Below are 20985 nucleotides of genomic sequence, written 5' to 3' on the forward strand. Positions count from 1 at the left end.
GGGGGGAACTCAGCACTGCTGAGTAAGCTCTTGCGCTCTCCAAAACTTATCCTTTTACACTTGTAATATTTCCACACACATTTAGCAGTCTTCACAATATTATGCTGTGTATATTAAATAGCCATAAAAGAAACTACACACCTGATGGCTGCCCACCATTCTGCCGATTCCTGATGGCACTTTATATGCATACTCAAGGAAAAAAGGCACTTGGAATATGTATCTCACACTGAGGAAAGTCACTGGGGTGTAGCTATGGTATAAATGAGCAGCTCACAAATGCTCACAGTACTGGATCCTCAGACCTACATATACGTTTGCAGACAGTTTATTAAAGGTATGTGGCAATTTTCCAACTGAACTTCACTTTTGCAAATCCTACTCTCATCATCTTTTAGTTTCTCTCCCACATACTGAAACTAATAACATTATCATAATGGTTCAGCATGGCTCTAACCCACGGTATTTCCCCAGCTGCTGAAAAGCAAGGCAGAAGGTGGACAAGGCCAATTTATACTGTTCCTTCCACCTTATGTGGAATCATAAATAAGGCAGCCAAGACCAAGAGCTTGTGTAAGTCAACAGCTTCAACTTCTTCTGAAATTTGGAAGATAGGACTTTAAGCCCATTGCTGACAAGTGCCAGCTGTGCTAGTAACATACATAAACCAGAAAATGCTTCTCTTCTGCCGTGTTTAATTTAACGTGAAGTACAACACTAATGTATATGCTACCCTGAAAGTGATGTTTATTGTAAAATCCGGATATCCCAAAGCCGTGCATATCACAGAGTATGTTATGGAGTTTTGCAGGAATGCTGCACTGATGTGTAAAGGGTTAAGGTTTCATGCAATTTACTGGAGAGCGGCTTTTCCCTGAAAACTTTTAGGGAAGCAGTTTTCAGCTGCTTTCAGCTGTTTATGTACCATGAGCACAGGAGCTGCCTTAAAGCCAAGAAAGCATGCACAAAACTAGTGCAAGTGTACTGACACAAATACAAGACAGCCTCTTGCGTAAGTAGTTCTGCTACTAGCAAGTGACCTGGAATTAGCACCAGTAAAACCTTTGTTCCACGTCAACACATCTCCTTTTCCATCAGTACCATATACTTGATAAAGGGAAAGAAAGAACCGACCCCCAAACCCAAGAACGCCACAATACAGAGAGAGTTTCAGAAGTTTTTATCAAATATACTGGGTTTTTTTGTGACCCTATACCTATAAACTACAGGGTTTGCTAGCGCAAGTTTTCCAGATTTTCAAGATATGAACTAATTTAAGACGCCTACAAAACACTGTTGTGATTTAAGACTAATACTCTGAGTATTATGAAAGCAGATGCCTAACTTACAAAGGCAGGTAACTCACTCTCCTTCCCTCTGTAGGTCTTACCCAAATTCAAACCCTCACTAGTTCAGACTAAGCCCTGTTTGTCCAGCACCACATACCAGTGCAATTCCAGGGAAGCAGAAGCAGCAAAAACCAAGGGAAAATTCCTGGAACAAACCCATCCTTCTGACACTGATTTGTGCCTGACAGGTACTTGACACTGAGAGCTTTGCCATGTTTTTGGCAATGTATCAAGAAACAAATGAGATGGGAGAGCACAGGAAAAGCTGTGTGTGATAAGATTAGGTGGTGAGTTCTGACTCATCACATCACCACTAAGGATATTGCAGATGTAACAAATGTACTAATGAACACCAGAAGTAGTGCTTCTGGGAAGATATGCTGCCTCTGTTCTGGCTATTCCTTTTGTGAGTAGTCTTTAAGATTTGCATAAAAGCTACTGTGGCAGTAGTTAAAACCCATGTTACTGCCCACTACTCGCTAGTGTAAAGATATACTTACCATACCACTCTTACAGGATGAGCTTTAAAAAACAAATCCCAAATAACTGTCACGTTTTGTGAGCAGAGCATTTCAGAAGATTAAGAAGTATTTTCTCATCTTAACTGTGGGGCATGGCTGGACATCTTATGGTAACACCAGGAATAAGACTATACCGTTATTTTGCCGTAAGGTTCGCTCGCGTTGATGCGTGCCATCAGAAGAAACACTAACAACACGTCAACTCATTTTAGCTATCAAACACTGAACGTACTCATGAAACAGCATCGAAATCTATCACACATGCGTGCACATACATACGGACACACAGAACTATTTTAAACAAAAACAAAATCTCAAGCACCAATATTAAACCTGTAACAAAAGAAATTCAGGGCTGATTAAGGTGCAGACAGCTGTATTTTCAAGTCAATCTTAAACCAGATGTAGGAGAAAGACGGTCTTAACTGTGAGATTTAGACAACAGCAGCACAATTCTGGTTGAGACTATTAGGATTTCTATTATCAAATCAGAGATTGCTTAAGAACTTAATAGTTCTGGTGCTAAATGGATGCTTGAAAAAGCACCATTTAGCAGGGCGACTGCAGTTTGAATGCTGCGAGCTGCTGCACCTAAACCATATGAGAAGCCCACCTGTAAATAAAAATAAAAGGTGAAACAAAAAACCCCACAGAATCTGCATGTGTGGCCTTTAAAGTAACAAAACCAACTGAAGTCCAAACTTAAAAGAATTTGACATGCTGGTGGAAGAAAAGAAGGAATTAAACAAAAAAAAATAAAGTTAGTGAATTAAAAAAAATAAATTGTAGCACCAATCTGTGCCAACACGGACATCTGGCAATCTGTGGAATTCTAATTACCTCTTTACGCCATAGGCCATATTAAGCAAATTGTCCAGCCTGAAAAGAGAAGGAGGGTCTTTGGGTTAATGTCTCACAGATGGCAAGATCGCTCAATGGAACTATTATTAATAGCGTTCCATTTTCAAAGAAGAAACGTTCAACAAGTTTCCCACACATCTAAGGAGCCTAACAACTCCCGGCCTGCTTTGTTAAGTCTGAGGTTGTGCTTAAATCTCCACCACAGCATTTATTTTTAACTTGTCTACGTTTTTTGTGAAAAATCTTCATTTCCAGGGTTTGGTTTTAAAAAAATCCACTTCTGATTTATCCTTTTTGGACAGTGTTAGTATGAAATCTGAGCAAACAGTTCAACTGTTCACCTTATAGTTAACTTGGGAATAAAATGTTACAGTCCAAAATTCCTGGAATTGGGAAAATTCTTGATTCTAACTGCTTTAACGTAATACTCTCCACACTATATTACATGTATTTAGTAGTAATCCTCCATGATACGTCAATCTAAACGACCACCAAACTTTATACAGAATATAATCATCTGCTTTCCGTGAGAGTACAATAAAGACCTTCTGTCCATGGAAGGATTCAGTGACAATCTCAATGGACACAGCTGCGTGCCAAAGACAAAAACGAGTGTAAATTTAATGCATCCGAAGACTTTTTTAATGATCTTGAATTCATTAGCACTTTTCATCACTGAAAACCTACTTTCGAAAAATCCTCTAAAGCCAGTATGCAACTCAGTTATGTGAGTACGTCGTAGTTTCTTTTTTGAAGGCAGACCTTTTATTTGAACGCTAGGTTGCCTGAAAATTACTAAATATAAAAGTAATGAGGACATCATGTATTGCTAGCTCTGGCTTATGTATCAGATGGGAACAGTATATTCAGAATGCAAAGCATAAAACATCCCCGAAAGCATCTGAAGACTCACACCAAAGACTAATGCGAGGTCTCTGTACTAAGAGCAGATATCTCAGGCTAATAAATTTAATGATACTGCTGCTGACTGGAACAGACTCAGCTTTTTTCTTGCTACCAATCCACTGTCATTAACATCAAAGTCTAAGCTGCATCAAAACTGTAATAATACAGCAGAAAATAAAAGCATTACCAAAAAAAAAAGGAGAGAGAACAGGGTAGTCGCTGCTCATTTGATTATCAGTGTAACTCTTATTCTGTCCTCCCTTTTTCTATGAGCCTTCATGAGATCTGATTGTACAGTACTTCAGCTGTTTTAGTAAATACAACATGACTACTGCTGTCAGCAGATTTTCCTCCTCATTCTCCAGGAAAGAATATTTAATTTTACAAAGAAAATCAGGTCAGCCTACGCAACTAAAGCATATTTCCCTGCATAGCACCTGCCCCACATTGTCATCACTGGTGGAACTTCAGTTCTTTTCCAGGTAATTACCTGAATCTCTGAGCCTGGTGGTGAAGCGGTCCAGGGTAGCGTCTGTTGGGAGACTGATACAGCTGTGAAAGGAGTGCCTGGCTTGTTTTCTGGCTGGGGTTATTGGCAAACTTCACAGTAATTGGTTCTGTAGCACCACTAGGCTTCTGGCCATTTAGTCCCTTTATGGCTTCTTCTGCCTCTATTCTCTTATCAAAACGGATAAATCCCACACCTCGAGAAACCCCTGGGAAGTAAAGACATGTGAACAGATGAATATTTGTAGGAACAGCCTTATCTATGTAATGAACATGAATTGAGTATTTGCTGTCACTGCACAGAATGCATGGCTTGCAAATTAAGGAAAGTCCTATGAAGACCAACACTCTTCCCCATCTGTATTCTCCAAAATCAGCCCCTACCATATTTAATAAAATGCTTTGAAGTAACCGTTTTGCATTTTGAGATCCCTCATTAAAGAGGCAGTAGTTATGCCTCCAAACAGTTACAACACTCAAAGAACCAGGTACTGCATTTTACACTAAACGTCACATAGTCTTGAAACCCAACTGCCAACAAGTTCGCCATATCCAGACAATCATGCATCTATCAAGGAAAGTTTTCTTTTAACCTGTGACTTGATCAACCAGAATCCGTGAGGTGATGATGCGCCCATATTGTGAGAATAACTGCTCTAATTCTTTCTGGGTCATTGTTTTCGGAAGGCCGCTGACATACAAGTTCGCATCTCTGATTGATGCTGAACTCGGACGGGCATACGACACCTATGAAGGAAAGGAAAGACATGTTAGTAAGCTAGAGCCACCCCTTGCATTTTAAATGGACAGATTATTTTCCTCTTCTTTCACAGGCAAGAACCCTGGAGTTCAGATGTTACCTGTTGTGCAAAATCAACAAAGCCAGGAAAGGCTGGAAGAACAAAGAACAACAAAGAGACTAGGAACAGACGAAAGGGCTCTTCAAGTGCAGTCATAAAGTAACTATTGTGTTCAGAGGTAGATTAACATGCAGCTTCCTACGCATGGCTTTGTAAATTTACCCCTATAGATTGTGGGTGTATGGATGATTTACTGTATCCAACATAGCACTCTGAAGTTCCAGCATGTTTTTCTATCCAGACCCCCCCCAAGAGTCTGAAACAGATCAGGTTATTTGTGGAGTGATCTTTTGTGCTATTTCTCTTTGTGTTTTCATCCTGAGCTGGCAAGATCTGTTCTGGATGAACAGTAAAGTACTGGTGAAATTAGACTAAATAAACATCTGCTCGGGGAAGCGTGCGCTGACACTCATTGTCCCATCGGCAATTCATCACAAGAAGTTCCCTTGCACTGTAAGCCCACAACCAGACCACAAAATATTATGACCAAGCAAACATGAAAAGAAGTTAAGTTCCAACTGCATGTATGCTGTGGGAAAATTATTAAATCAAGACTCTCTCAACTGTTCTTCTATGAATCAGATTTATAATTATAATATGTGCATAAAAAGCCTTCTGCACTTTTAAAATAAATACATTTAGAATACACACTTTTAACATAATAAAAATACTTCCCGGATAAAGCCTTAATGGCAAGTATTCAGCGTGGATCGTGAAGAATTGCTTTGCAGTACATCTGAAATAGCATTGGATCCAAACCTGAATATTTTGCACTTCATCTTGACTTATTTAAATATCAACAGATCAGTACATTCCTGCGTTATGTCTTAAAATGTGCCTTGGAAGGAAATGGAGGGGTCCCCATCATGCATACAACGCATTCAGCAATTGTCTTCCCCTTTTCCTGAGCCTTAGCCCAAACACAAATGATGTCAAATGGATGTCTTTGTGTGTTTTATGTGTCAAAGAGCTGTCTTTATGTGCTCCACACCTAAAAATAGATGCTGACTCAACACAGAAAGTGATGTTAATGACTAATATTTGCTTCCACAATCTTCTCTGAATAACAGCAGACAAACTCCAAAGATTTTAGATTTGAAGGTTCTGGGCAACTTCTTTGTAACTTAGACACTGGTACATAACCTTTTAAATCTAACATTTACATTTAGAGAGAAGGTGGAAAAATATTAGGGAAAGATATGTGAAAAAGAAGTTAAATAAGAAAATTTGCATCAACTGAGGTGAGCTCAGGCACCCAGAAAAACAGACTTTCTGACCAGAGACACCTTCAGGCGCTGAGGTCAGTGCTGAAAGGGATGAATATTGGAGTGGAAACTATTCAGTGCCTCAGCGATTCAGGACCTCACAGCCCATGAGCTCCTGATGGGGTGCAGCATTTAAGTCATTTAATTGCTGGTCCCAAACACCCCTGGTACTGCAGGACCAGAATACACATGGCACTGGCTGGCTTTTATGTAACTAAGATCAAGCCAGGTGCTTGGGGAAACCAGGGAAAACTGCACTGTGCTTTTGCTTAAAATCACTGGTTTTGATTGTGCTTGGTTGGGTGGTCTCATGTCAGTGGGTTCTCTCTTACGCCCTGTGCCGGGGCACTCGGAAAAGCAGACTCTCTCCCACTCTGCAAATGTCTTACCTTGAGAGGGTACTCAAAGGGTTCAGACATCTACAGTTTAACCTACTTCAGGAATAACAGTTTAAAAAACACTTAAGAGCCTCTCTGGAGTTATTGAGAGTTATGGAGACCTTACCTATTCCTCAAAACAGAGAGCTGCAAAATTAATACAGTTCCTGGGAAAACAGCCAGGGGTTTCCTTTGGGTTTTCTCACTGTGGCACATTCATTAACCAAACGCCACATTACAGGAAAGATGAAAAGTATCGGGATATGCAAAAAACACTGTCTCCCAGAGCACTGAGTGCCTGACATTTTATATATATACTTCTACATTCAGAAAATGCTCTGCTCTTGTAGGCCCTGCAGACACACAGAGAAAAGGGAAACTCCACACACTCAAATCACATGTAAATACCTACCACCGCTCAGGTCTACTTTTTATTTCCTCCTGCAATCAAACATTCAGGTTGCAGGGGAGCCTGGGCCAAAGAAAGAAGCGGCCAAAAGCAACGTCTTTAAAAGCAAGGAGAAAAGGTTGTGAGCTGAATGGACTCAAGGCTAGCAATGTCAATTATTTATCTGCCTTTGAATCTTTTTCATGTTCCCTCTCAGGTCAGCCAATGACAAATCGATCAGTTAGGCTGTGCCATCCTGCTTTCAAGCCATTATTCAGTCAGTTCTGAGGACGGGATGTCTTCCCACGTATTAGCAATCAAAGGAAGAAATCGCCCACCCTGGCCCTCCACTAGACCAGAAGCAACTTGTGCTGTGAAAGTTAAAATGGGAGACAAAACCAGCTCCCATTTTAGCCCTGAAAACTACAAAGCGCTGGGTGAGGATGCTGCATTAATTCTTTATATTCACACTTAAGAATGATTCTTTTGCTCATGGCAGTGTTAGTGCCCTATAATGAAACTGTGTGCTGAAAAAGGGAAGCATGTGGAAATCCCAGCCACCACAAAGAAATTCAAATAAATGAGCTGGAGAACACCAAACTACTGTCTGACCCAGGCATTTCTCAGCATTAAAATGTTTGTCCGCCTGTATGACAGTTGGAGGTCGAACGGAGTTATTTTGCTGTGTAAGATCACTTAGGAGTTCTTCGGTCCAATTTGCAAGGAAGATAATAAAATATTGTACAATTTATTTTATGGCTTGCTGGCCTCTGATGTTAGTTTCTATACATTTATATATTAACTGTGAAAATCTTTCGCTAGGATGTTTCTCATCTGACAATGAACTGCGTAAGGGCTTCTGTTCAGTGTAAACAGCCATCTCAAGAGTCTGCACCGCTGTCTCCAAACACTAATGCAGAGTCATGAGGTCCAGCATTTCATATCTTCCATGGTAATGCACAAATCTGTTCAGGAGCACAGAAAATATCTCCAAATTAAAGTAATTATCTTCCTTATTGATTTCCTACCCATTTTGCCACATAGAAAACTCTCTGAAAAATTTCTAACCTCGAGACTCTTCAGAAGGTAAATTGAAGCAACCTAGTCTTTCCAACTCAGAGCCCACAGCAAAGGCACCCAGAGGCATGAACGCATCCCATTTGTCTTACAGACGCAAGGTGCTGGACATGTAAGAGCAACCATTTAAACACTAACACTTAACCACTTCACTGCTGCTCATAGAATTATAGAATAGTTACGAGTTGGAAAGGACCTTAAGATCATCTAGTTCCAGCCCCCCTGCTCACCCTAAGAGATGCTTTCAGATCATATGCTAATCCTGGACTTTTCAAATAATAAGTCCATTTCTAGAAGCCTTATCCCAAAATTCAACTCCAAATCTGCTCCAAAGAGGAACAGCATCATCCCTCCCTGAAGGATGTGCTCTGCCAGCAGAGCCACCCTGTCCTGGTCTAAACGTCTGCTGACAAACAACCTAGCAGCTCATGTCTTCTCCTAAGGGCATGTACGTCTTGCTCTGCATCTACCATTACTCATCTAGTGAACCTGAGACTAGCCATGAGCCTAATTCTAGTTCTCCACAGCAGCACAGGCATCCACAGGCCACGAAACCACCTACCGATGGTACCTGCAATCCCTGTGACATCTCTCCAGCCACGAGCAGATATGGTGCAGTCAGTGCTGTGTGACTACCTGGGCAGCTTTCAAAAGAGTTTGTTTAACATTCAAAACCTCTGAACTTCTTGGTGACCTCAATTCTGGAAGACTTTGCTTTATCTCTCTGCATGACACACTCACAGATGCAGGATGGCTTTTGGGGTGAGTCACTTTGCTTTTTTCCTGCCTAAGGTCCAAATGTGTAAAATGGGGACAACGCTTCCTTCACTTGCTGCCTCTTATCCACTGGTATGCACTGGAAGCGCTTTAACACGACCGCTCAAAGAGCTTCACACGTGTAAATAAGCACAATCTTAGTTGTTTCACACACATACGGAACTCGAAGTAAAATCTGCTTAACACCAAAGGATGGGCTATGGCTGGAAGAGATGTTTCCCACAGCCACTTCCAAGCCCTTGTCCATGCCCTACTTTTGTGCAAGAACAGGGATTTAAGAAAACCTCCTGTGCTTTGTCAGAACAAGCACACACAAAGGCTCTCTGGTCCAGAGGCTGAGGACCAGAGTCTGGAATATCTTCACTGCTTTGTCCTTTCTTTCTCCAAGCCCTTGGCTGGGGGATAGAGGGGAGTGATGATGCTCTTTACTGCTGAGCAATTCAACCCCATTTTACTGGGATTAATTATGATTGCAGGTAAGATACAATAGTCTATCCCATCATTTCATGAAAGAATCCACAGATAACCTAGAAGCACTCTGGCTGTATCAAGAGCAGGGCTAAGAGAAATAATTGCTCTGGCTCTGTGGAATGAAAAGGACTTATTGGCAAAACTGAAGCAGTTAAATCTTGATTAAGAGAAGATGCACAGAACTAGCAGATTAAGACTCTGGTGCCTGCTGAAAGCAGCAGAGCCAAATCTGAACCTTCAAATGCAGCTCTGAGAGGTCCTTTGAACTGCAGCATCACTACAGGCACTAAGGATGGAAGAGGATTTGTTAACAAGCACTACAAAGATCCAAAAGGTTACACAGACAGAGGCTCCTGAAAAGCAAAGCCAAAGTAAACTTAGTTGAGGCTTTCCAGGTCTGGCATCTTTAAAGATTCTTGTCTAAGGCTCTGTCCCACGTACAGCAATCACAGCTAATGACCCCTCCTTGACTAACTCTGAGCTACCACAAAACAGAACAAGCAATTACCTTAATTTTAAGAGGAACTATAGAGCAACTATATCCCAAGTGTGCAGCTTGCAAATGGCTGTAATTTGAATTTCTGGGGAAGGAGAGCAGTGCGTATTCTTTCACACCTCTCCCCCCTCTGCAAAGCCTTGCTGGAGCAAGGGCACCTGAAGGCAACTGATGTCTGAAGACCAAGCACAGGATGCACACAACACACTGTGTCCCTGTACACGTGGGGGACACAAAGTGACTGCATACATGGGGAAACTTGAAAATGCAAATCCCTCATTGCCACATCCAGCATGTTCAGCTCCTCCTGGCATCTTCCACTCCCCAAACCTTCCACCTCATCCCCTCTCTGTGACATCCCCAGCAGTTTGGAATGGGGTACAGAAGATGCTGCTCTCTTCCCCAGTGCTCGCTGCTGCAGCTTTCCTCTTCCCTGCCTGGTGCTTCCTGTGCCTCCTTCGCCGCTGAGTGTGACTGGAAGGCAATCTTTTTGACAAATGACTTTGTACAACGGAGAACTCTGAGGTTGCTGTTATTTGGTTACCCTACAGTGACAAGATAGTTTGTCTTTTTGTGGACAATTACAAGAATTAACATGGACAGATTTAGAGCCTGAATCGTGTAGAAATATCTGGCATTTCGAAAAACGCCTGAGAGACCAAGATAAATAGCAAGATCTTTGAGCAGTTAACATTACTATTTCATTCCCAGAAAACTCTTGAGTACTTTCTCCCACAGCCCTACTCACTTGTATTTTAAACTAGGACCATCCAATGCTATTGATCAAAATGGGACAGTAAAGCAGAAATAAATATCTTTAACTATCAAAAGTGTTTAAATAGCAGCAGCTATATTCCATGTTACTTATTAAATGAAAACTAAAATCAAAGAGTGCCTCAGATCACAGAGAAATGATCCTATCTGTTTGGTAGTTTACCACAGAACCACAGACTGGTTTGGGTCGGAAGGGACCTTAAAGCTCATCCAGTTCCAACTCCCTGCCACGGGCAGGGACACCTTCCACTAGACAAGGTTGCTGAAAACCCCATCCAAACTGGCCTTGAACACATCATCTGATAGCTCTGATGGGTTTAAAAACTGGAAGGCATCAAGGGCTCAGAGAACCCAGATTCCCTTCTCCCCTCACCAGACACTTCTCCTTTTGCTCCAGCAGTGTCAGTGTGCTCCTGCTCCTGCCAGCGAAGTAAAAATACCTATTTCTCAGGCAACAGAGAAAAGGAAGGAGATGGGGACACAAGACCGCACTTCAGGGGGTCACTGGCCACTTTTAGATTTCAAGCTTCCTTTCAAAACTCTGTTCCACCCTTGTTCCAGCATCCCCCAATGTGAAGCCAGGTCACCTGAATCCCCATGTACCGCTTCCTTCGCATCCTTTCAGTCATCGTCTTTTTTCCAGGGCAAAGCAGTGCAGTTGAAACAATCTGTACCCCATGCATCACACATCTTATTTTGCTTCTGATATCTGCAACCAAATTGCCAGGCAATCTTCAACAGCAGCAGTGACCTTTCATATGCTTTTATGGATGGGCAAATTTAATTTCTAAAAATAGATTCAATTTCTGGAATATATATTTATTTCAACACAAGCTGTATCCTCCCTCATTCTAAGCCATTTTGTTGAATTATGCCAAGCTTTAGCTGTAAAAATGAAGTGAAACCTTTCTCCCTCACAAGACGCTGCTGCTGCTACGAAATGGCGTAAATAAGATATGCACTATGATCAGCTGAGGAGGAACATAATGTGTATCACCTACTACCACCAAACGCATAACACTTCCTTCAACGCTTTCCCCAAACAGATATTCTGTAAATAGTCACCTATCAACTTTGACTCGAAAGGGTGTCACTGACTTAAATAAAATGCACATAAATATTTTAGCTGCTACAGTGAAAAGGGATTATTTATTGTAACAATGAAATAATAAAAAGAACATTTCTGGAGTTATTTTAGTCCGCACATCTGAAAGCAGGCTGTGCCTAGCTGTTTTGCTGATCCTGCTGTAAAACCAGTTCCTCCTGTGACTGCATGGCTGTTTTGCAAGGCATCAGGAGAAAGAGAACATTAAGCTGCCACAAAAATGTTACAGAAGTGCAAAGGACAGGATCTGAGGACACATGCAGAAAATATATATATTTAAACATGAATTAAGCCCAGTGGGGTCAAAAATGAGTGCAAATCTGATGCCCCAGGGCCAGCTCGTGTTCAGTCTAGGTGCAAGCGACAGCAGAGCTCATGACTGTTTGAGCAAGGAGATGGACACAGCCAGCAGGGCCAAGGTGACCTTGGGAAACAGAAGTAATATGCCCTGTAAAAGGGCTTTCACAGATTATTCATTTCAACTTTCTATGAAAAATACCTTGCAAACAAAAGGTAGGCAGAGAAACACTACCTGCAGGGCTGCAGCTACCCAGCGTATGCGGGCAGAGGCCAAGGTTCAGCCTATCCATCAACAGGGCATCACTGATTCATTCTAGGGCATAAAACCCAACCACGCTCAGGAAGAAAACAGCGTAAAGCAATGCTCAGTATTTTTCCAGCCCAATGTTATCTAGTATTCAATACTTTTCAGCCTACAGAACTGTATGCCACCAAATCCCTTTCTATATGTTCGAGACAGGCTTTTTTAAAGCACCAGAAGTGCGTTTTTAATAACTGTAAAGGGCATCTAGCTAAAGTAATCTGCTCTGGTAATTACAAATAGTAACTCCACGAATTAGAATACTTCAACCTTATAATGAATCACAGTGAGATGCTGGAAAAGGGTGTGTGTGGGGCAACAGGCAAGCTAAGAGACTTCAGCAGTGCAGAGCATGATTTCTCCTTGCTTTGGAACCTTTTGGAAACCTCGGACATCTCCAGTGACATGGGAGCAGCAAACTTACATGATTCAGAACTCAGCATGAACACTGAGAAACCACCATCCCCATCACACAGTACCAGACCTAATTTATGAAGATTTCTACGAGCAAAATATAATTAAAAATACAAAAAAACCCAAAACCCCAAAGGGCTAAGGGGAGGTTATCACATGCTATTCTGCAATTAAAAATTGGGTTGGAAACTGCTAGTTAGATGTCCATGTGTCCAGAGCTTTGCTATTCGAATAGAAGGCACCCTTGGGCTGGTTTTAGCAGCTGCATGAACACTTACCTGAAAACAATCTTGTTTTAAGAAAACCCTACACAAATCTTCCCAATCACTGAAGAAATTATGCTGCTCCTGTGCATGTCAGTTAGGTCAATCTCTTTTTTGCTTGTTATTAAATTTTAGCAGCTTTCAAGAGCCCAACAGAATGTCATCTATTCTACAAAAGTCTACTGGCTACTAAGAAGCATGAAACGCCCAAACCTCATAAAGCACTTGTATTTGTAAAATATATAATGAATTAAAAAAAATTAAAGAAAATGCTTTCTGCAAAGGTATTTCAGCATGGGAAGTTCCTCGGTAACAAAAATCTTACTACACATGATGAAAGGAAGGCATAATGGTTTAATTTTACATGTTGGGAGAAGTGTAAGACAGTAAATGGGGTGGGTTTTTGGAGGCCTTTCTGTAGGTTATGTGTTTCCTGTAACCTTGGAATCCTATGCATACAAAAGCATTTCTCTAGCGCACAAGAAAAACACAGAGGCAAAGCAACATAAGTACTTGGGACAAAAAATGTAGCCCCTTCGCTAACACTCAATAATGGCACAAGTATGAAAGCGCTGCATTAAAATCTATTTTTTTTTTAAGTTCTACTCAGTTTTTAACAAACTAGAAGACAGATGAGTACCTTCAAAATACTATGTTTTTTCCTGATAATGTGCCTTTAAAAGCAATTTGGAAAGCAACTTACTGCTCAACTTTTCACTGTAAGCGGGAACTGCTGAGTCCAAGCATGTATTGGCACCTGCAGCAGTAGATAAGACGGTAGATTTTGCTGCTTTGCCTTACATATTCCTGTAAGGTTTTCTCTTTAACTCTACAAAACCATGCTGTGAGCATTTTTATATATGGCCCACGCACATATCTACAGGATGTAACCTGGTTTGTCTAAGGGAGGTTTGGAAAAAGCCTTCTCTATATAATCCATGCAGCTACTCCACCACTTGCATAACCCTCAAACTCGTGACTTTTGCTCCCCACTGACCATACACATCAAGGGCAAACTTGCTTGAAACAATCTTTAGAGATGCACAGGATCTTTTTGCTTTAGGGAATGCCATTTCATCCCAACCAAAACCTTGAGTGAGAAAGGGTTAAGTACAACTGAAGTACTGACCACACAGTATCCTTTTTTTTTGCAAGCTAAGAAATCACTGACATTATTTGTACCAGTTTTATCAGAAGTAAAAATTCTATTTTTATATTCTTTAACATTTTTGGCTTTGAAATACAGCTTAAATACAGAATAAAAATTAAGAAAACAGTACAAATCGAAAGAAGCATTCAAATATGATCAAAGCAGTTTCAGATAATTTGAATCAGATCTGCTGTGTGCTCCTCTTCAATATTTTGATTCATATTCCTTAAGCTGTATTAGTTGTCAGAATTCGGGATGTGCAAATCTTCCATAAGCTGTTTCAAAAAGGCTTTATCAGCCATGCAGCACAAAACGTGACAGTGCAGAAACTTGCTGTTCTTGTGAGACCACTAAAGAAGGTCATTGAATAACTAATGGTCTATTACAACAATGAGATGAGAGATTTCAGTGGGATCTCCAAAGCCTCTAGCTCTTAAAAGAATAAATCAAACTAAGGATGTGGAAACTGAGAATTTGTTGGGTTTTTGTTTGGGATTTTTTTTTTTGAGAATGACACAGTCTAACTTGAGCGAAACATACTTTCAACACCTAAGTGATATGGGTGTCACTAAGAGAGCCCTATGTTAGGGTATTTCCCATTAAAACATAAGAAAATGTGTAACTTATGAATATACTGTCACCTTCTTCACCTCTGTTTATGGATAACAGTACCACTACAACTATTTCATTCCACATTTAAGCCTGACTGCAATGATTTAAGGAGCTTCCTGTTACTTTTCCCCCTTGAACAGTAGTAGCAATTTCAGAAAAGAGATTTCATCTTCCGCATGTCCTCCCAGAGTTCCAAGGCGGAGCCTGTTAGTTCCGCTTACACTGGAGATTAAAGTAGTGATGAAATTGCCAGAAATTTCATTTCAACTACTTTCTCCACTTCCTAAACTGAGCAAAAAGTGTTTTATGTTATCTTACCTTTATGGTTTTGGTCTGGAGTCTGAGTCCATTTAAAGTGTTAATGGCTTTCTCTGCATCCTTTGGATCAATATAGTTAACGAATCCATATCCTAAACTCTGCCCTGTTGAAACACAAGAGAAAAGGAAAGAACAACTCAGTACTTTTAAGCACAGGAACTGCTTCCAAGAGTGGGAACACAGTGTTCTTACAGTGTCCGTTTCATCCTTGATTTCCCCTATGGTTTCTACGCCATTCTTTACCATTTCATTAGCTCCTTACTACAGTAGAATCCAACATAAGAATTTTACACTCCTGCTCTGAAGATCCTACATTAAAAACAAGAAGGAACAAGCTCCCACCCTGACTTCCCCTGGATTTTACTGAGAAGCGTGGAAGAGGCTTAACAGCAGCAGAATTGTGGCACAGCTTTGTGTAATAGCTCCTAATAAAAGTAACCGGCTGCCCCACCAGAGCAGTAATGAGGCCACCTCTTAAAAATGATAATACACACAATTCTGCTCCTGTTCATAAATAAGTTTGTGTTTAAAATGCAAACATTAGGAAACAGCACTTTAACACTAACCTTGAAACAGCTGACTGAGAAAGACAACCACCTTTACATCTTTTATTGCTCAGTGAGCACCCAGTAAATAGGAAGAGAAAAACCAGATCAAATTGCAGTAGGATAAGAGACCGCATTAAAGCTTTCCTCCATGTATTAGGCATGACAGCAAAACCAAAACAGTACAACAACTGCTGCTGCGCACGGGATGGCAGGAGCCCACTTTAGCAGCCAAAATCATTTCAACAGCTTCTGTTTGACTAGTGAGATCTGTGTTTGTGTTTGCAGGAGAAACAGAAGACCTGGTTAATAGCTAGGATAAGTAACAGGGAGCTGGAGAGGCCATGCTGTTAGCACAACAGACACTCATGCTCCCAAGCCCAAGGACCAAGCTGTGGGTCTGCAATGGGCTGTGAAAACCTGCATCAGAGAGGTACCTTTCCCTGATTCTCAAGTAGCATCAATTCTATTAATGCAATGTGACAGACAGCCGCTTCCAGATCCCTTCTTGAGCCTCCTACTGAAGTTATTTTGCACATTTGGAAAACACAGCAATTCTTATGGTTTCTTTTAAAGGCACATAAACTTATACACACACACACAGATAATCAGATTTCAAGAACAAGCAAGCCCAGGCAGGCAAACAAACAGTCCTGTATTTCAACCATGCTCCTTCTCATCCCTCCCAAGGAGAAAGACAGCACTTGTGGAAGATTTCTATCTGCAGGAGCAGCAAAAGGCGACCCAGCTCCTGCTCACCAGGAGAAAGTGGAGGTTGGGAAAGCAGCTGCACACCAAGTGCCTTGATGTACCCTGGAGGCACGGATCCTGCCTCCTGAGCACAAAGCTTTGTTTCTTTGTCTCCTGGACTACAAAAAAGCATCTGTGTGTTTCTCAAAGTCAGACACCACCAGAAATACAGCATTTGCTGCAACACAAATACAGGGAGCACTTCTGTCGTACGAAATCAGATCAAAGTGCTAAAAGCTGCTAACTATGCAATGGAAGACCTTAAGATTCCATGGAAACACTGCAGTTCATGCCTAAAATGCCCACATGCAGGCGTAAGGATAAGAAATGGCAGTTTTAACCTACAATATATCAAGGGACCAATTCTATCCAATCAATTTAACTTCAGAAGTAAGTATTAAAACATATCTAGTCTTCCTGGAGAGCTGAATTAATCTCTGCAAAAATATTCTCACCCCAGTTACATGACATTAACCAAGAAGGAGCTGAAGTCTGACTGAGCATGAAGCCTGGAGCAGAAATACTGTAAAGATACTTTCGATGCCATGCCTTCCTCTTCTTGTCTACCCACATATTTTATACAGCCCCAATCCCTGTGCCTCTGAACACATCACATCCTTAATATGTTGAATCTGAAACAAGCCTAGACAGAAGGAAGCCATTCTCCAGGAATCTGACCTTTTTCTATGGAAGAAGGAAGATTCAAGGATCAGGGCTTGGATAACTTGAGTTCATGTCCCTACTTTTCCCCATAACCATCTACTGACCTTCAGAGGTACCTAGGTAACGGGACCAGCTGACACAGCCCTGGGATTATGTCAGTCTGTCTGAACACAGGCTTCCATGTCCAGCCACTATTATTCTCAAGGCACACGGACTGACCAGTCTCTACAGTGTATACTGTGATTCTTAGTCATCTCTTTAAGGAACATTCTTACTTCTGTAAATACTTCTGTATGGACGAGACCATGGAGAACAAACCCACCCACAAAGCAAGCTGTAGGGAAGAAAAGTAATGGCAAGACAAGAAAAGAATGGTATGAAAATTCCACAGACCATTCACTTCTCTCCTTGGAGTTCTCCTATAAGATTATTCAAGTTATTTAGATACCATCATCTCTGATTCTCACTGCCAAATGGAATCAAACAACTATCTTCTCCAAGGTGAAGGTCAAAGAATACCAACATGAACAAAGCTGTGTGTAAGTATGCCTGCTGAACCTGGCTAAACCAAAACAATTACATTGTCAATTTTGGTTAGAATAATAGGTACATAGAAACATGTTTTTTTTTTTTGTTAGGATATACTCCCTAACATAATGAAATACATAAAACTTGTAATCGAATTTAAGTCCCGTTACTAATAAGCTATTGGTCATGATTTCATATCAAATACATTAAGTGTTATGTTTGCTGTACTATATTCTCACAAAAAGGGTGGGTATACTCAGCATCCTGGGCGCTGGATTTCTGTACATTCAAGAAAAACCCCTTTTATCTTAAAAAAGATTCCCTACATCCTTTGCAACCAACTGAAATCTTGGTGCAGTCAATTCAATCAGCAAATTCCTGTTGCTGCTTTCTGCCATATGCCTTTCTACGTACTACTGAAGGCGAAGGAAGAAAATCTTTCAAGCTCTTGCCACTCCAGGGGTACATTCTGTTTTATGTTGTATTTTCAGGCATCTCCCCTCAACACCATCATTTAATGGAGACAGAGACCATCCCCCCATCGATTGCCAAAAAATGAAAAGAAAATAAACCCCGAAAAACAATAATTTGTGAAAAGCATTACGACTGCTGGCAGACATCGTAAAGTCTTAGTGTGCTAAACATTTACAGCCAAAGAACCAAGGAAGTATATATCCAGCTAAAAATATTTCCAAATTATTCTCAAGAGCAATACACCTTATGTCAGACAAAACAGGCTCTAGATAGAAAAAGAACGAAAACTGGTAGGGAAAGAAGAGAAGGATTTGTTCCAGAATACGGTGAAGCAGTAGGAACTTTTGGGGCTTTTTCTCCATCATGTACTCTTATTGCATGTATTCAAAAAGGGTAACATTTCTTTGGACGCAATCTGGCAGCATGAAGCAAGCAGCTGGACCTCTCAGTGGGATCCCACACAGACACTGAAGTTCATTCCCATGCTACACTTCCCAGGAACAGCACCGTAAATAGTAAATATTTTCTGTGATTTGGAATCCAGCAAGTTCATCGCATGCTGCGATTCAGTAGGGCAGGCAAGAGATATTTCTAGATGATCCTAAAACAACACCTTGTTATATCACTACCACCATTGCTCTTTCCGAATGTTTTATCTGGCGCGCAGAAACGCATAGTGGACCTCTTATGATCTGGTAAGGAACAGGTCTATAAGTGAGCAATAGCAGGGCTAAAAATTATCACGGACGTGACAGTCTTAAACCCATATAAAGCCAAGCTAGTAATGTACGCATTTCGTGTTTCAGCAGGCTCCATTTCAGGGCTGAAAATCACCAAGATTAAAATAAATCATGAGAAAGGATATGGAAACATCAATATACCCAATATATGAAATTTATCCATACACTGAAAAACCTGCAGCTATGGAAAAGGTGGTGCCATTTGAAGACCCCTGTACCTGCCTGTGTAAGCCAATTCCATATTTTAATTGAGAAGTGAAAACAGACAGAACTAATGTAAGTTAGGACAGAAAAAACAGGTGGAAATAGAGAAAAAAATATAATCAACTGCCGCAAAAAAAATATCTGGCTTGTGAAGGTCAGAATTACAAAAGCTCATTTTATTTTTTAGATTACAGAAAAAAGATCCCTTAACACTCAGGCTGACTTAGTAGCAAATAGTAACATTGCAAAGAAAACAGATGTGTATGTACACCTGAAAAAGCTATATAAAGTACTAACTAGCAACGCAGGTGGATGTTAAAACAGGAGCTCCTAAGATTCTACATGTTTAAATGAGATGCTCTGGATTACTTGCATAGAATAGACTCCAAAAAAGGGCACAAATGGCTCTCTTGCCATTTTCAGCAATTCTTACAGCACTGAACAAATTCCAGGAGCTTGGAGGAAAGACAATTTTGCACTGAAATTCAAAAAGGGAGAACTGGATGGCCCAAGAAATTTGAGGTCCATCAGCCTAATGCTGAGCAAGGCAAAATTACAGAATATTCAGTGCTGGACTCTAATAATAAAGAATTAGAGAGGGGTAATAAAATCAATGTCAATCAAATTATGTCTATGGAAAATAGATTCTGTCAAACTAAACTGACATCCTTCCTGATGAGATTACAAGTTTGACTTATAAATTTGAAGAATGTCGATTTAATGGCATTGATATACTCGGGTCTTCCATAAAGCACTTGATTTGTTACTGCTTATTAATTGACTAAACCAAAATTAACATGGCACACATTAAATGCATTAAAAAAATAATGAGCCAACATCTCTAACTGGGAATTGTGAACAGGAAATCACTTGAAAGTGTTTTTCTACAGGTCTGTCTCAGGAAACAGATCGCTGCCCTGAACTCTATTTCCATCGACAAGTGGAAAAAAACCAAACTCTTTCCCCTCCTGAAGATCATCGACTGCAGAAAAACAGGACGAGAGGATAAGAACAAAGAGGACAGAGAGAAGGTGCAAAGCAAGTTAAGCTCTTCAGTAAACTACACATAAATACATTTAGGTAGCACAAACCCAAGACTACACCCCAGCAAATCAAGTTAGCTACGGCATACTTTCCTAACAGGAAATGGAAGGACTCATACAAGGTGATGCATAATCAACCACCTCTCAAGCTTGCAATACTGCTGAAAGAGTTAACGCATTTTTTCTTGGCATAAAAGCCACACGCTCAAAAAGGGAACTAAAAGTCGCTGTTTCTGATCTGGCTGCGTGCTTTGCTGCTGAAGGGCTGTGCCCATTGCTGATGTCCTTCAAGAAAGATACTGATGCCTTGGCGATGGTGCCATGAGAAGAGGCTATAGCACTGAAAAACTTCAACTGAAAGATGGGGTCACAATCTGTCTACCCTATCAGAAAAGGTTAAGTGGAACCTCAACAGTACTACATTAGTACTCGTCTGAAGTACATATTCCTTTTTTTTTTTTTTAAATACTGTCTCTCCAGCAGATAAAACCTGGAGTCAGGTATCCAAACTCGCACTACTTGGCAGTTGAAACAACTGAAAGCAGACTAGGAACAGCAAAGCAAAAGCAGTTTTCCTGGGGAAGGCATTTATTCTGTTTTTGACATTGAAGGCAACCACATGATTTTAACTACCTACCAACTGTTTTCTCAGTTTTTCTACCACTAGAAATGCCATATTTTACTTTTTTCCCCCAAAAGCTATGCTCTAGCTCAAGCAGGAATTAATCCAGGGAAGGTTTTGACGAGACGTGTGAAGTGTTCAGTAATCTCTTCCAGTCTAAAGCTCCAGATACGCAGTGTTCTTGCTGGTTGCTCCTCACACAGGTTCCGCTGCAATCATTCCCACAAGCAAAGTAGAAGTGAACTACCTTCTTAGACAAACTTGACACCTTCCTATTGCTGGAAACGATCTAAAATCACCTTATATACATCTTTGAATTGCAAA

At 40.8% G+C, this 20985-nt stretch overlaps 1 protein-coding gene across 2 annotated transcripts in view; it reads right to left on the reverse strand.

Annotated features, from left to right (window-relative positions):
- Positions 1-20985, reverse strand: part of ELAVL4 (ELAV like RNA binding protein 4) — an 83768-nt gene that overhangs the window by 5113 nt on the left and 57670 nt on the right. For both annotated transcript variants that reach the window (XM_065673376.1, XM_065673377.1), the window contains exons 3-6: positions 15093-15196; positions 4738-4891; positions 4128-4353; positions 2711-2749 (exon numbers count right to left, since the gene is read on the reverse strand). In XM_065673376.1, the coding sequence (XP_065529448.1) occupies positions 2711-2749; positions 4128-4353; positions 4738-4891; positions 15093-15196 (523 nt within the window). The remainder of the gene's footprint in view (positions 1-2710; positions 2750-4127; positions 4354-4737; positions 4892-15092; positions 15197-20985) is intronic.

Source organism: Lathamus discolor, chromosome 3, assembly GCF_037157495.1.
Source record: "Lathamus discolor isolate bLatDis1 chromosome 3, bLatDis1.hap1, whole genome shotgun sequence".
NCBI classification, from domain to species: Eukaryota; Metazoa; Chordata; class Aves; order Psittaciformes; family Psittacidae; genus Lathamus; species Lathamus discolor.